Source organism: Erigeron canadensis, chromosome 9 (genome assembly GCF_010389155.1).
Source record: "Erigeron canadensis isolate Cc75 chromosome 9, C_canadensis_v1, whole genome shotgun sequence".
In the NCBI taxonomy this organism is placed as follows: Eukaryota; Viridiplantae; Streptophyta; class Magnoliopsida; order Asterales; family Asteraceae; genus Erigeron; species Erigeron canadensis.
Genome location: NC_057769.1, coordinates 30,010,505 through 30,023,721, shown reverse-complemented (window position 1 = coordinate 30,023,721; position 13,217 = coordinate 30,010,505). Strand labels below are relative to the sequence as shown.

Below are 13,217 nucleotides of genomic sequence, written 5' to 3'. Positions count from 1 at the left end.
TAGAAAATAAAAATACAATAATAGATCCAGTGACAAGCCAACAAGTGCACCCTGGACACAAGAAAATGACAACACAAAAGTACATAATTTTTCTTATATTCTTTTGAAAATAATTTCCCAAAATTTATAATCACCTTTTGAAAATAATTGCCCAAAACACACATCATACAATATTCAGTTTTCATTTTAAAAAACTCCACTGTTCCATTCCATCGATTGATTTACGGGAAAGTTAACCCAAATCTTTGACTTTATTTTTCCATAAAATCCATTTTTAATAATTAATCATTGTTTTGTATACACATATATATAATATATATATATATATATATAATAATATATAATATATAATATATTTCTTTATATTATTTATACATAGAAACTCCTGTTTCTACACGTCAATCTAGTCTTCCACCTCATCAAAGTATATATACACACAGATAATTAATTGTATAACTATATCATTTCAGCCTTAAATATTGATGGGTTAATTGATTCAAATATTTTGGGCTTCTGGGTATTGGATTTCTCATCTGGGGTTTGCTTATTTTGGTTAGTATTTGATCCTTTTTTTTCTTTTCTTTTTGGGTGTTTATGATTCTGGTGTGAATTTGATTTGGGTGTAATAAAGTTTTAATTTTTATGTGTAATAATAAGTTGAGAGTTTAAAATTTTGTAGATTTTTTGTCAATTAAGTTTTGCATTTTTGTGTTGATTACTGATCATTTACTTTTTAATTAGACTTTATTTTTAGCATTTTTGTGTTAATCATTAGTATTTGCTTTAAATTAGAGTTATCATTTTTGTGTTAAGTAAGTAAGTACTAATTTTTGCTTGTGTGAAACTGTGAATTAAATATAGCGTTTTTTTTGTTAATTATAATTAGTATATTCTTGTATTAATTACCACTCATTTGATTGTGATATAAATCTAGCATTTTTCTATTATAGGTACTGATGATCATATGATTTTGAGTAAAATTTTATAATTTTTCTGTTGATTTCTGAATCATTTGCTTGTGAATAAAGTATAGCATTTTTGTGTTAAGTATCATTGGACATTTGCTTATCTGAATTAGAATTACTAGTTTTGTATTATATATTGATCATTTATTTGTGAATTAAATATTACCATTTCTGTGTTAATTATGATCAGTTGCTAATAAAGTTAGCATTTTTGTGTTGATTACTGAATATTTTCTTGTGAATTAAAAAATTACTCTTAACATTTTTGTGTTGATTATTTGCTTGTGTGAATTGAATATTAGCATTTTTGTGTAAGTTACTGATCATTTTCTTTGTGATTTCAAAGGAGTAGTTTTTTATTAATTGCTGATCATTTGCTTGCAAAGTAAATTTAGCATTTTTGTGTTAGTTGCTGATCATTTGCTTGTGTTTTAGGTAACACTTAGTATCTTCGTGTTAACTAATGATCATATTTGGTTGTGAGTTGTGATGTAAATATAGTATTTTGTACAGTATTAAATACTGATCATTTGATTGTGTATGTATGATAGATTTGCTTTTCATAGGTAAGCCTAGGCTTATATTTTTGGTACCAATTTAGACATTTTATTTGAATTAGCCTTTTGTTTCAAAGTGGCCCTATATCTTACAAAAATGCACACTCTTGAACATTACTCTTTTGGGAAATAAGCTATCGACCTAAGTTTATGTCTTTGATAACATTTTGGTTATCTTTTCTGTGTTATGTAATAAGCCTAGGTTTATACAACTGTTTCTTTTGCACTTTATTATTCTTTAGTTTGTCTGAAATTGACTGTGTTTTCAAAAATGTAAAACTGGATGTGTTACTTTGAAAACGCCAAACAGAAAGAGAAGACACTGCAACTGTGCAAGTAAAACTATGAGATGGTAATTTTGGGTAGATTTTTCTTGCAGGGGCAATAAAAGGTGGAAATTACAACACCATATTGTATGGGTCCTGGAGGTAATATATATCAAGATGTTACTGAATCACATGGTGACTGTGGTTTTAAATCTACAAATATTGAAGGGCGAAGTTGCCTGAGATTATGTGTATCAGCTGGTGGAAGGCATGGAGTGGCTCCAAAAAGTGCAGTCCATGAGCTACTCGAGTGTCCTGTGTGTTTAAACATAATGCACCCTCCAATTCATCAAGTATGTTCTCTTTCCACAAATTTTCTCAATTCTGACTTTCTGAGGTTGTTTGCATCTGCGTTTTAGAACTGATTATCTTACGATTATATGAGTTTCTAATGTTCGGATAAAGTGCAATCCATGGCCCATGGGCTTCTATCTGTCTAATTATTATTAGCTCTGGACCATCAGCTCCAATCCAGTCGTAATAAGTCTGATTACCTAAGGGTAAAATGATGTTAATGTTACGTCTATCTGCATTTCACTGAATGTCTCTCATTATCCACCCAAATATGTCATTTAATACATATATTCTTTGAATGATCAAGATATGCCATACCTACACATCTAATCATCTACTTGTTAGAAATTCGGTACAACTTTATGGACTGTTTTATTACAATTATTACATGATTTCGGTTATTCAACATCGCACAATGACTTCTAAAATGCACACCCAAACACCCACTATGTAGTATATATGATGTTTATGTTTTAATATCAAATGTATGTGTAGTTCTAATATTGCTTTTGTTTTCTGAAGTGTCCAAATGGTCACACTATCTGTGTTGTTTGTAAATCTCAAATGCAAAATAGCTGCCCAATATGCCGGCAAGAGCTTGGAAACATACGTTGTCTGGCCTTGGAGAAAGTTGCAGAGTCGATAGAATTGCCATGCAAATACAATTACTTGGGCTGCCAAGACATTTTTCCTTATCATAGTAGGATAAGACATGAAGAAATTTGCAAATATCGTGGATATAATTGCCCATATGCAGGCACAGAATGCTGTGTCACAGGTGACATCCCATTTCTTGTCGCACATCTGAAGGCCGATCACAGTGTTGATATGCACGATGGCTCCACCTTCAACCACCGTTACGTAAAGCCCAATCCTCATGAAATTGAAAATGCTACATGGATGTTGACGGTAAGGTCCATTTATTTTAAATAGTTAAATTTGCTTCTGATGCGTACAACTTTTAAACTCTGTTTTCTAAATGCACCTCTAAATACCATTTCCCACTGCATGTTGTATTTCAGCTCATTATCTAATTTTTGGTTATTTAATATCACAAATCGTTGTCAAAACAAATTTCAATCCATAGTCACATGGAACTGGGATCGCTCCGGTACAGGATAGTGACTTGTTACGCTCTAAAATTCGAACTGTAGGTGGTAGGCTCATTCCAGATCGTTTTGGCATGATATACCATAAATTTGGTACGATGTACCCAATAAGTGATAATATTAGTTTTCTATACTTTTCAAACTACATTATCTAATTTGTTCACATTCACGTGCATGTTCAAAGAATCAAATTAGTTATTACATTAAATGTCGTTAGGGTGTTAGTATTGCCAAGTTTTTATATAAAGAATCTGGTAAATACTATTTATATTCAAAGTTTTTGTAGTATTTGGTGACTGTCAAACTTCCACAATTAAACTCCGATTTCTTCACATAAATATGTCGAACCAAAAATCTTTGGAACTTGATTTTACGGAACCCAAATTGTGTACAGAGAGGCTTGGAACAATTCATAAACTTGATTAGGCACACTGTTTTTTCTCTACCAAATTGTGACTGTGATCCAAACACCCCTTCACGGTTAATAAAAAAAAAGGGAATTGGCTTAACTGTGAGTAGAGGCAGCAAAATGTGGTTTGCGTATTGAGGGTCAGGATGATGGATTTGGGTCGTAACAGGTCATATATATGTGTGGGTTAGGTAATTGGGGTCAGGATGATGGATTTGGGTCGTAACGGGTCATATATGTGTGGGTTAGGTGTGGTTGAGTCCGAGGGTATACACATTTTTTTTCTAGTTCTTTTCTTTTGTAAATAATTGATGACAATTTTTGATGTATTGGCTTTATAATAATAATATGAACTATTACATAAAATGATTTAATACACTAGTATTGACCAGTTGAACCAGTTCAACTCATTTGAGCCGTATCGTTTTCACTATTTATATACACTTGACTTGACGCGTTTGACCTGTTACCAATATAATACCGCCCAAATGAATCTAATGGCCTTAGACGAAGATTGGATTTTCAATGGGATTTACATTCTTGATTTTCAATGTAGATTTTCAATTGCTTCGGATATCAATTCTGTTTGCACTTTGAGGCATTTCATTTGGGCATGGCACCAGTGTACATGGCATTTTTGCGTTTTATGGGCGACGAAAATGACGCCAGCAAGTTCAGCTACAGTCTTGAGGTTGGTGCAAATGGCAGAAAACTAAAATGGCAAGGGGTTCCAAGGAGTATTCGTGACAGTCACAAAACAGTTAGAGATAGTCTAGATGGGTTGATCATAACAAGGAATATAGCATTGTTCTTCTCCGGGGGTGATAGGAAGGAGCTGAAGCTGAAAGTGGCCGGCCAGATATGGAAAGAACAATCTTAAGTCAAAACACACCACCTCCACTCCTCTAGTCCTCTCCCTTACACAATCATGTTTTTAGTTCTTTTTTCTTCTTTGTTGTGAAATAGGAAAGAAAGAAAGGGTGGTATAAGAGAATATGTATCTCTTTGTAAAGGTTTAGATATAACATTTTTGCTTTGTGGATGATCTTTAAAGCAAGAGGTAACTTTGTTTTAAAATATACATATATAAGCTTCTTTTCTTTTCTTTTTTCATTTCAGGAAATCTTCTAACAAATATACTTATACAGTCATTTCAGAATATGAGAAGTTTGGAACTATTTTTTTTATTTAGTTGATGCTTTTGACATTGATATTTCTTGATTGTATTGATCATTTGATGGATATCATATATGTTATGATATATGATCATTTGTTAATTGTTATTAGACATTCTTGTCTTAATTTCTAACTGTTCAATATATATTTGATGGTTATCATATAGTTTATGGACTTATGGTTATTGGACAATAAAATATTTAAAGAACTGCGAAAGGTAACCAGTAATGTACTTGATATTATTGCGCCATCATATTAAGTAGAACCATAGTCTGGTGAAAAGTCTAGGTGGTTTTACCAGTCTTGTAAATTGGTGAATAGTCTTGGTGGTTTTATAGTATTTCAAATGGTTTCACGGTATTTTTAGCCATATATCCGGTGATGGTGTAAGAGAAAGTGATATGTCTATGGCATACTAATCACAATTATACTGGATGGTAAAACCAAATATGTACCATCAACTAAACTATGCAATTGAAAAAATTTTATTAAAAAATTTACAACAATATAGATCACGATATGCTCTACAATGACAACAGCAAACACTTTCAATTAATGAAAGTCAATGATCATAACAGCAAGTCTTTCTTTCGACAGGTCCTTGAAAGCTTTCAACCCCCTTCTACCACTCTGCTATATAATCCTTTCGCCATTGGCATTCCACGTGACCTGTCTACAAGTGTATGAAATTCTCAACTTAGGCTACATGTTCAAATCACCAAATGATGTATTCATACTCACTTAAAACAAGTGTCAACCTGGAAAGCTCAAAGTGAAATAAATACAAATGTAGTCAGGCCTAATTACCTAAGCCGCATTAGCGCTAAAAGTAAAATGAGCATAGATAATGTAGTATAATGATTAATAGAATTTAATATATGATGACATACCATATATGATGTGTCAATGCTTCTGATATATAATCCTTTCGGCAGTGCCTTTCTTGTCTACCATTTTCTCATACGTACTGTCACAGATGAAGTTGTCATTGGTACATCTCTAAGCTTCGGGCAATTCCAAAAATTCAGTTTTTGAAGGTGAGGAAGGTGCTGTAAGACCTCTGAAACTGATTCCACTCCCTCAAAATTAATGATAAATAAATAAGTTAGAGATGGCGGAAGAAGAAAACATGATGAACTAATAGTCGTAGTATTTTTATTATTATGATGTTCTTGTTCTTCCCCTATTATTCCAAATGAAACCACTCCTGAATTCTTTCCATGTAAGGATAGTTCAACAAGAGAGTGTGGGTAATTTTGAAGCCCCCACTCTGACATTGGCTTCTTTAGTTCTCCTATCATTAATTTCTTCAAATTAGGAGGCCACAACAACCCACGTGATGGAAATGAGTCCTCCATGCATGGACAGTCATATATCTCTATCTCTTCCAAGGATGTGAGACTTTGCAAATGCTCTTTAGAGATCGACTTTATATTATTGCAATTGCCAATCCTTAGATACTTCAAATTAGAGGATGATGATGGGAGGTCTTCTTCCTGCAATTTCGAGAAGCTCAATGATGTCAACGATGAACAAGTCAATATATCCAACGTCTCAACACTAGACGGACAGTAGTAACTCTCCAGTGCATCACAGCTATGAAGAACCACTTTTCTAAGAGATCCCATGATATTAACCCCTTCTTTCTCTCCCTTAATTGATTCCAGCTTTGGACAGTTATATACATACAACTCTTGTAAACTCCGAAAAAATCTGCATGCTTCCAATTCTAGTTCCCACGGGCATCTTAATTCATGACAACCCTGGATTTCTAGAGCTTGAACTGCTCCAAGATGTTTTAAGACTTCTTTATCCAGTTGAGTCAGCCCTTTAATTGCACCCACCTCCAATCTGCGGATTGATGAAGACACACCAACCAAGTCTTTCAACACTTTCCGTGAACAACCTTTTACAGTTAAATCCTTAAGTAATGGTATCAATCCAAATGATACCTTACCAAGTTTCGGACACCTTCTAAATGTAATCGCACGAAGACTGGGAAACAATTGAGGAGCCTCGACATCATCACCAATGCTAGTCGACCATATCTCCAGACTTTCCATATCTTCAACTTCCAAAGATTCAAGTGACGGAAAAGCATTACCATGTAAAGGTTTAGTAGATGATAGCAACTCAAAACCCACCATATGCACCGCTTTCATGCCCCTCAAACACAACTCCCGAAGTGAACTTAGATTCCCAAGCGTTGGTAAATATTTGCAGTTTTCACAGCCGCTTAACATAAGTTCTGATAATCGATCAAATGATGTTGGATCCCCAAGCCATGTAGGAAATTTCATTCCCCCATAGAAAGAAATGCTCAGTCTTTTTAACTTAGAGGGAGGCCTTAGCTTTTCAAGTACGTCATACTCGATAGTTCGACTCCGAAGAGCATCAAAGACATCACTCCATTCCATATACAAATTATCAAGACCTCTTTTTAGTTGTAAGTTTGCATCATCTGCTTCTGTTGGATGTATCACTTTGTGCAACCCCTCAATGGAAAGAGCACCTTGGAGATCTGACAAGCCCTTAAGCTCGGATATTTTAAACCCGTTACCTTCTTCGATATAAATCTTAGTTAGAGTTTGTAGACTTGTTGATCCACCGATCCCTAAGGGTGTCTTCTTCAACATTGAAGTATTGACCATGTCAAGATGTCGCAAGTTTATCAACTCTGCGAAACTGTCTGGCAAGCTAGATAACTGATGACAATGACGAACCAACAAGCTTTGAAGATTATAAAGTTTACCGACTTGTTTTGGCAAGTTTTTGATGTTGGTTTGGGATAAATTAAGGTATCGTAAATGCTTGAGATTACCAATGGATTGTGGTACCTCTGTGATTGAATTATCAGTTAAGCTCAACACTCTCAGAAAGCGTAATTGAGTAAGTAATTCTGCATTAATAATGTCCCATCTACTTCCCCAATAACCAACACGTAATAATGTTCGCAGGCATCTAGCTCTATGTAGTTCCTTGAACATTCTATATTCCGCACCTGTGAATGAAAAGTGGCGAAACTTCTCAAAGTTTTCATTCTGACCATTTTTGTCAACCTTTTCATCCAACATAAAGAAAAACTTTCCTCCAACGCTTATGGCCAAGTCATGCATCAAGTCATGCATTGTGTATCTTGATTCGACATCTGTTGAAGGCTGAAAAAAACACCTTAAATGCAGCTCTTGAAAATACGCATGACCCAAATTCTCCATTGATTTGTCGCCTCTTGGTTGGGACAGAAATCCTTGTGCCATCCACTTTAGGACAAGTTCGTTCTTATCAAACAGATGGTCCTTTGGATACAAGGAGCAATATGCAAACAACTGCTTTAAATGTGAAGGGAGATGATAGTAGCTCAGCTTGAGTGCTGGAAGAATACCACTTTCGTCCTGTGAACTCCATATTTCACTTTTCAACAACTCCTCCCATTCAACAACATCCATTCCTTTAGTCTTCAATACCCTCCCAATTGTTACCAAAGCCAAAGGCAAACCCCCACACTTCTGAACGATACCTTGAGCAATTGTAGAAACCGATGGATGTTTGTCAAAGTTTTGTTCTTCAAGTGCATATTGAGCAAACAAAGATAATGCTATATCACCAGACAAAGCCCCCAGATTATGAGGTTGAGCTGAGTTCATCACTGATGCAACCACGGTGTTCCGGGTTGTCACAATAACTTTACTTCCCGGTGCCCCTACAAGTGGCTGTTTAAGGGTTTCCCACTTCTTGTGGTCTTCGTTCCAGACGTCATCTAGAACGAGTAGGAACCTTTGTTTTGAAAGTTTTTCTTTCAGAGCCATTTGAAGCAGATCTAGATTAGTAAACGTTTTGTCCTCCCCAACTACGGCTTGATAAATTTGTTTGGTGATATCAAACACATCGAAGTCATCAGAAACACAAACCCATGCCCTGAGTTCAAAGTGACCCTTCACTTTTGGGTCGTTGTATAAAAGTCTTGCAAGAGTTGTTTTTCCAATCCCGCCCATACCAACTATTGACACAATACTGATAACATTTTTATGACTGCATGATCCTTCATCCTCCAACAAATTCCCCAGTAAAACCTCTTTGTCCCCATCCCGACCCAATATTTCAGACACATCCGGCAGCAGTGAAGTTTCCTCTAATCGTTTATTTGTTCTATAGCTAGCTGATGTTTCACCATTCACAACTAAACCCAGACTCTGTCTCTGCTCGGAAAGATCATGCAATCTAGTGGTAATCTCATCTAGCTTCGAGGTAATATTACGACCATACATGATATTATTAGGAATGAAGCTAGTACAACAAGATGGGATCATCTTTAGTACCTTACTACTTCTTGTGCTTCCATTTCTAGATTCTTGCAATTTTCGCTTCATAACTTCTGTGGCGATATCATCAAGTACGTCTTCAATGTCGTATGCCAAATCCTGGAGCTCAACCAGCCACAGTTCAACTGGTTTTTGTGTAATTTGCTTCTGGGCTGCATCAGCAAGCACAGCTTGGATCACGGGCAAAGTTTTCTTCCACTTTTTCAGCTGAGAATCGATTCCTTGAGATTGAGCAAAACTCATTAAGGCAGCAGAGTATAGCTTATCAACCAGAACAGTCACGATGGCGCTAACAAGGACTTCAGCCATGATATTATTCAAAAATGATTGCAAGATTGGTTTGAATTTCTGAGAGCTTTGATAATTAATTGGTTTGAAAAGATAATGATTGATGGAAGATGTATATAGTACGAGTTGATAAGCCTTCCGGTTTAGTTTTTCTTTTGGAAAATAATTACAAAAGATTGTTTGTCTGTCTAATCACTTTAAAAAAAGAATGAAAAGAAACAAAGACAACATGACTTTATGCCTTTATTATGTGTGGACGTTGAGCAGATAAGACTCCACTTGTTTCCCACTAAAATTGTTCGTCAATTATTCGTATAGCTTTTGCTGTGAACAAGATACTGGATTATTTGAATTACACAAACTAACGGCACTCTGTTAGTTTTGCTTCGAAAAAAGAAACTTGTAGCTGTAACAAACCACTCTGTTGTTCAGATTGGAAAAGAAAAGAAACGACCAATTTAACAAAGATTGTAGCAGGTCTATGGGTTTGTGGAAATGGTATAGGAGCCTCTATGAGTAACGAGTTGCTAGAATGGAATGAGCAAGTTCTATCCAACATACCTTGTAAGTCATTCCATTCTAGCAACTCGTTGCTCAGAGACGGGATTCTATACCATTTCCACAAACACATAAACCTGCTACAATTTTTGTTAACTGGTCGCTCACCAAACATCTCTTTTCTTTTTCAATTTGAACATCAGAGTGGTTTGTTTACAGCTCTGAATCTTGAGGAATGCTTCTCCTTTGATCATCCTTTTGATAATTCCCAACTTAGTGTACAAGTTGATATATTTATTATTTTTTTGCAAAATTAAGTTAATTTGAACACCATTGGAGTCAGGGTGGATTGCTTAAGTTGCACACTAAGCATACTATGCAACTTGAAAAAGGATTATTGTAAAATTTACAACAACGTAGATTACCATAAATGAATATTGCTACAGTGTTAATTGCAAACTTTCCATTTGGTGGAAGTCAATGATCATAAAAGCAAGTCTTTCTTTCGATGGGTCCTTGAAAGCTTTGAACCACCTTCTACCATTCTGATATATAATCCTTAGCCATTACCACTCCACGTGACCTGTGTTAAATTTAAAAAGAATCCAATTGTTGACTTGAAACTCAAACCAATTATTACAAAAGGCACTGTTAAATTTCAACAGTTAATTACTTTATTTACCAACAATTGTTACCCATTTTTCTAAACCACTATTCGGTGACATCCTCTTATATATACAACAAGATTACCGAAACAAAATCGGTTGTAAAGGAAAATGCCAAAATGGTGGAGTGGACAAAGCTAAAAAGGATTCAAATATAGCAGTAGAAGTGAAGGGAATATCAGGTTATGGAAGTGGAATCTGATTACGAAAACTTAATTAAAAAACGACACAAACCAAGAACATACCATTGAATATCAAACAGCTTCATAGTAAGGAATCTGCCATGTCTACTAATTAACATGCCCTAGAAATTAACCAGAATTCATATTGCCATGTCTATTAATTAGCCTCGTCCTCTCCAGGACCAATCATCAAGTAAAATATCTTCCTCCGAATCTACAGCTGTGTCACCAACAGATGAGTCGCTATCAGAGGAATCACCCAGCTCTGTCGAATCGGTATCATAAATAGGATAATCAACTTTTACAACCTTCAAGCTAGATGGAAAAATGAAACCTTTAGCCTCCAAACGAGAGAAAACCTACCAATGGAAAATATCAATGAGAACAGTAAGGAACGGAAATAAGTTCTGGGTTGGGTAACATGCTAGAATGAGTTCTGGTTGAACCGGATCATTTTTCGGAACCGGTTAGGTTGACACACCTTTTATTGTTTCTGATAATTTGAACTATTTACACATTATTATAATATAATTACAATAATAATCTAAATCTTTAAGCAAAATAGATGCCAAAAACCAAAAGAAGAAGAAATGAAGACATTCATACTCAACACACGGATGCCTGGACAAAGCCATACAGTTTTCCACTTTTTGTATTGGGGTCGACGTACATATAAAACACTTGATTGGACACAACAACAGAACCAAATATATTAAATCTAGTATTAAATACGTTCTTTCAAAAAAAAAACAGTGATAACATCAAGAACATAACTACATAAGAGCAACAAAAAGGGTCTCCATTTAGCTTCTGTAAGCTACACAATCAAAAAATGACCAAAGGACTGACAATACAAAAAATAAACGTTCTTTGCAAACTCAAAAACCCAACACCGAAAAAAGCTACAACAAAGAAAAAATGAAGGGTGGAAACTTTTAAGTGGGACCAACTAAACTCACTCACATAAGTGTGGCTCTGTTCCCTTGCTCTATATAGAAACTCTTAAAGCCGATTATTTTTTATGATGAAATTGCAATGATTTGTTTTTGATATTCTCTACTGGCAAGTTATTGTACAGAAACTAATTATTGAGATAAGTAATAATTACGTCTTTACTTCAAGTAGGTAACTAACTTAGCCTTATATTCCTTCAAAGTAGTAGCAATATTCGCACATCCAGCAACCAAATTCTAATCCATCCAGTTGGAATATATTATTGAGATTTAATCAAGTATACATGAAACAAGTAAATTGCCAATATAACTACTGATGAAAAATGTTCACAAATTGCAGATTAGAAAAAAAAGGATTTTACCGTATAACAATCAATCCCGATTTTGAGCTCTTTGACATGGTGAAGGCGCAGTATAAACCTTTTAAGCATCTCTTCTCTCTCTACTTTAGATGTCATCTCATTATACCCCATCTTGGTATAATCTAACTCAGCTTTGACTAAAGAAGACACATCTCGCAACACAAGCTTCCATAACAACAAATACCCACAAATTTTTAGTGATTTAATATAAGGAGCATTGATTTCAATAACATCTTCAAGATTATCACTTTTATCATCAAGATTATTATATCCATGAAACACCAAATTCTTAACACTCTTAGAAGTAACATTGATCCATAAATAACCATAACAATCGACCAACCTCAAAGTATCCAACACAGGACTCCCAGATAATATATCTTCAATCAAATCATGGTCTAATCTCGCATACGAAATCGTTAAATGGGTAAGATTGTTCCAACTAATCGGCCCGGTTGGATAAAACAAGCAGTGTTCCAAATGCAGATGGGTAAAATGGGAATTGATAAAAAATGATTCGTCTTCGAATACAAACTGGTCTGTAAAATGCTTATAATTTAAATCCATGTGAAAGTTTTGGACTTTACAGCTAATAACAAACTGAATCCATTTATCGACATCGGATTCGAAATAGAAACAGTAATTGGCACTAACACTAAATTTTTTTAAATTCTTGAACTTGCATTGATCTAGGGTTTTATCAACAGATGTATAGAATTCGGGTAAGGGTTTAGAAATAAAAAAGGGGTGTAGTTTTTTAAATGAATAATCAGTAAAATGAAGAGATGGAACTAAAGGCCAAAGATGTCGCCATCTTTTGGAAAGAGCACCTGTTCTAATTGCGGATTTTGTGGACTCCAAACGAGGAAGGATTTCTTCGATAATCAAACGATCTGATAATAAGCTTATTCTATCTTCTTCTTGTTCTTGGGTTTTGATCCGTTTTGGAGCTTTAACTTCCATGACCCAGATTTTGTTGGTTGAAATTCTTCCCCAAATGTTCTTAGAAACGATAGGGTTTTTTTTGGCCCCAGTATATACACTTTTCGCTTTTTAATTTGAATAAGACTCTTTTCTTTGAAGCTTTTCGAAAATAACCAATATGCTTCCAGGT

At 34.8% G+C, this 13,217-nt stretch overlaps 3 protein-coding genes across 5 annotated transcripts; 1 reads left to right on the top strand and 2 right to left on the bottom strand.

Annotated features, from left to right (window-relative positions):
- Positions 1 to 379: 379 nt before the first annotated feature.
- Positions 380 to 4,773, top strand: LOC122581186 (E3 ubiquitin-protein ligase SINAT2-like). Its single transcript, XM_043753355.1, has 4 exons — positions 380 to 552; positions 1,902 to 2,141; positions 2,665 to 3,051; positions 4,217 to 4,773. The coding sequence occupies exons 2-4, from the start codon at positions 1,938 to 1,940 to the stop codon at positions 4,538 to 4,540; spliced, it is 915 nt and encodes a 304-aa protein (XP_043609290.1). The 5' UTR covers positions 380 to 552; positions 1,902 to 1,937; the 3' UTR covers positions 4,541 to 4,773.
- Positions 4,774 to 5,286: 513 nt separating this feature from the next.
- LOC122581184 (putative disease resistance RPP13-like protein 1) lies at positions 5,287 to 9,615 on the bottom strand. Of its 2 annotated transcripts, none has more exons than XM_043753352.1 (2): positions 5,727 to 9,615; positions 5,287 to 5,594 (listed from the first exon to the last, which is right to left on the bottom strand). In XM_043753352.1, exon 1 carries the CDS (start codon positions 9,462 to 9,464, stop codon positions 5,784 to 5,786), a length of 3,681 nt encoding a protein of 1,226 aa, XP_043609287.1. In that variant the 5' UTR covers positions 9,465 to 9,615; the 3' UTR covers positions 5,287 to 5,594; positions 5,727 to 5,783. The 2 variants fall into 2 exon arrangements, with proteins under 2 accessions (XP_043609287.1, XP_043609286.1); XM_043753351.1 differs by having other exon boundaries at positions 5,287 to 5,509.
- A 673-nt stretch (positions 9,616 to 10,288) lies between these two features.
- On the bottom strand, positions 10,289 to 13,196 carry LOC122581185 (putative F-box protein At1g49610). Of its 2 annotated transcripts, XR_006320981.1 has the most exons (3): positions 12,104 to 13,196; positions 10,852 to 11,147; positions 10,289 to 10,524 (listed from the first exon to the last, which is right to left on the bottom strand). XR_006320981.1 is itself a non-coding variant. In XM_043753354.1 (2 exons), the coding sequence occupies exons 1-2, from the start codon at positions 13,064 to 13,066 to the stop codon at positions 10,950 to 10,952; spliced, it is 1,161 nt and encodes a 386-aa protein (XP_043609289.1). In that variant the 5' UTR covers positions 13,067 to 13,196; the 3' UTR covers positions 10,823 to 10,949. The 2 variants fall into 2 exon arrangements, 1 of the variants encoding a protein (XP_043609289.1); XM_043753354.1 differs by lacking the exon at positions 10,289 to 10,524 and having other exon boundaries at positions 10,823 to 11,147.
- Between the last annotated feature and the right edge of the window lie 21 nt (positions 13,197 to 13,217).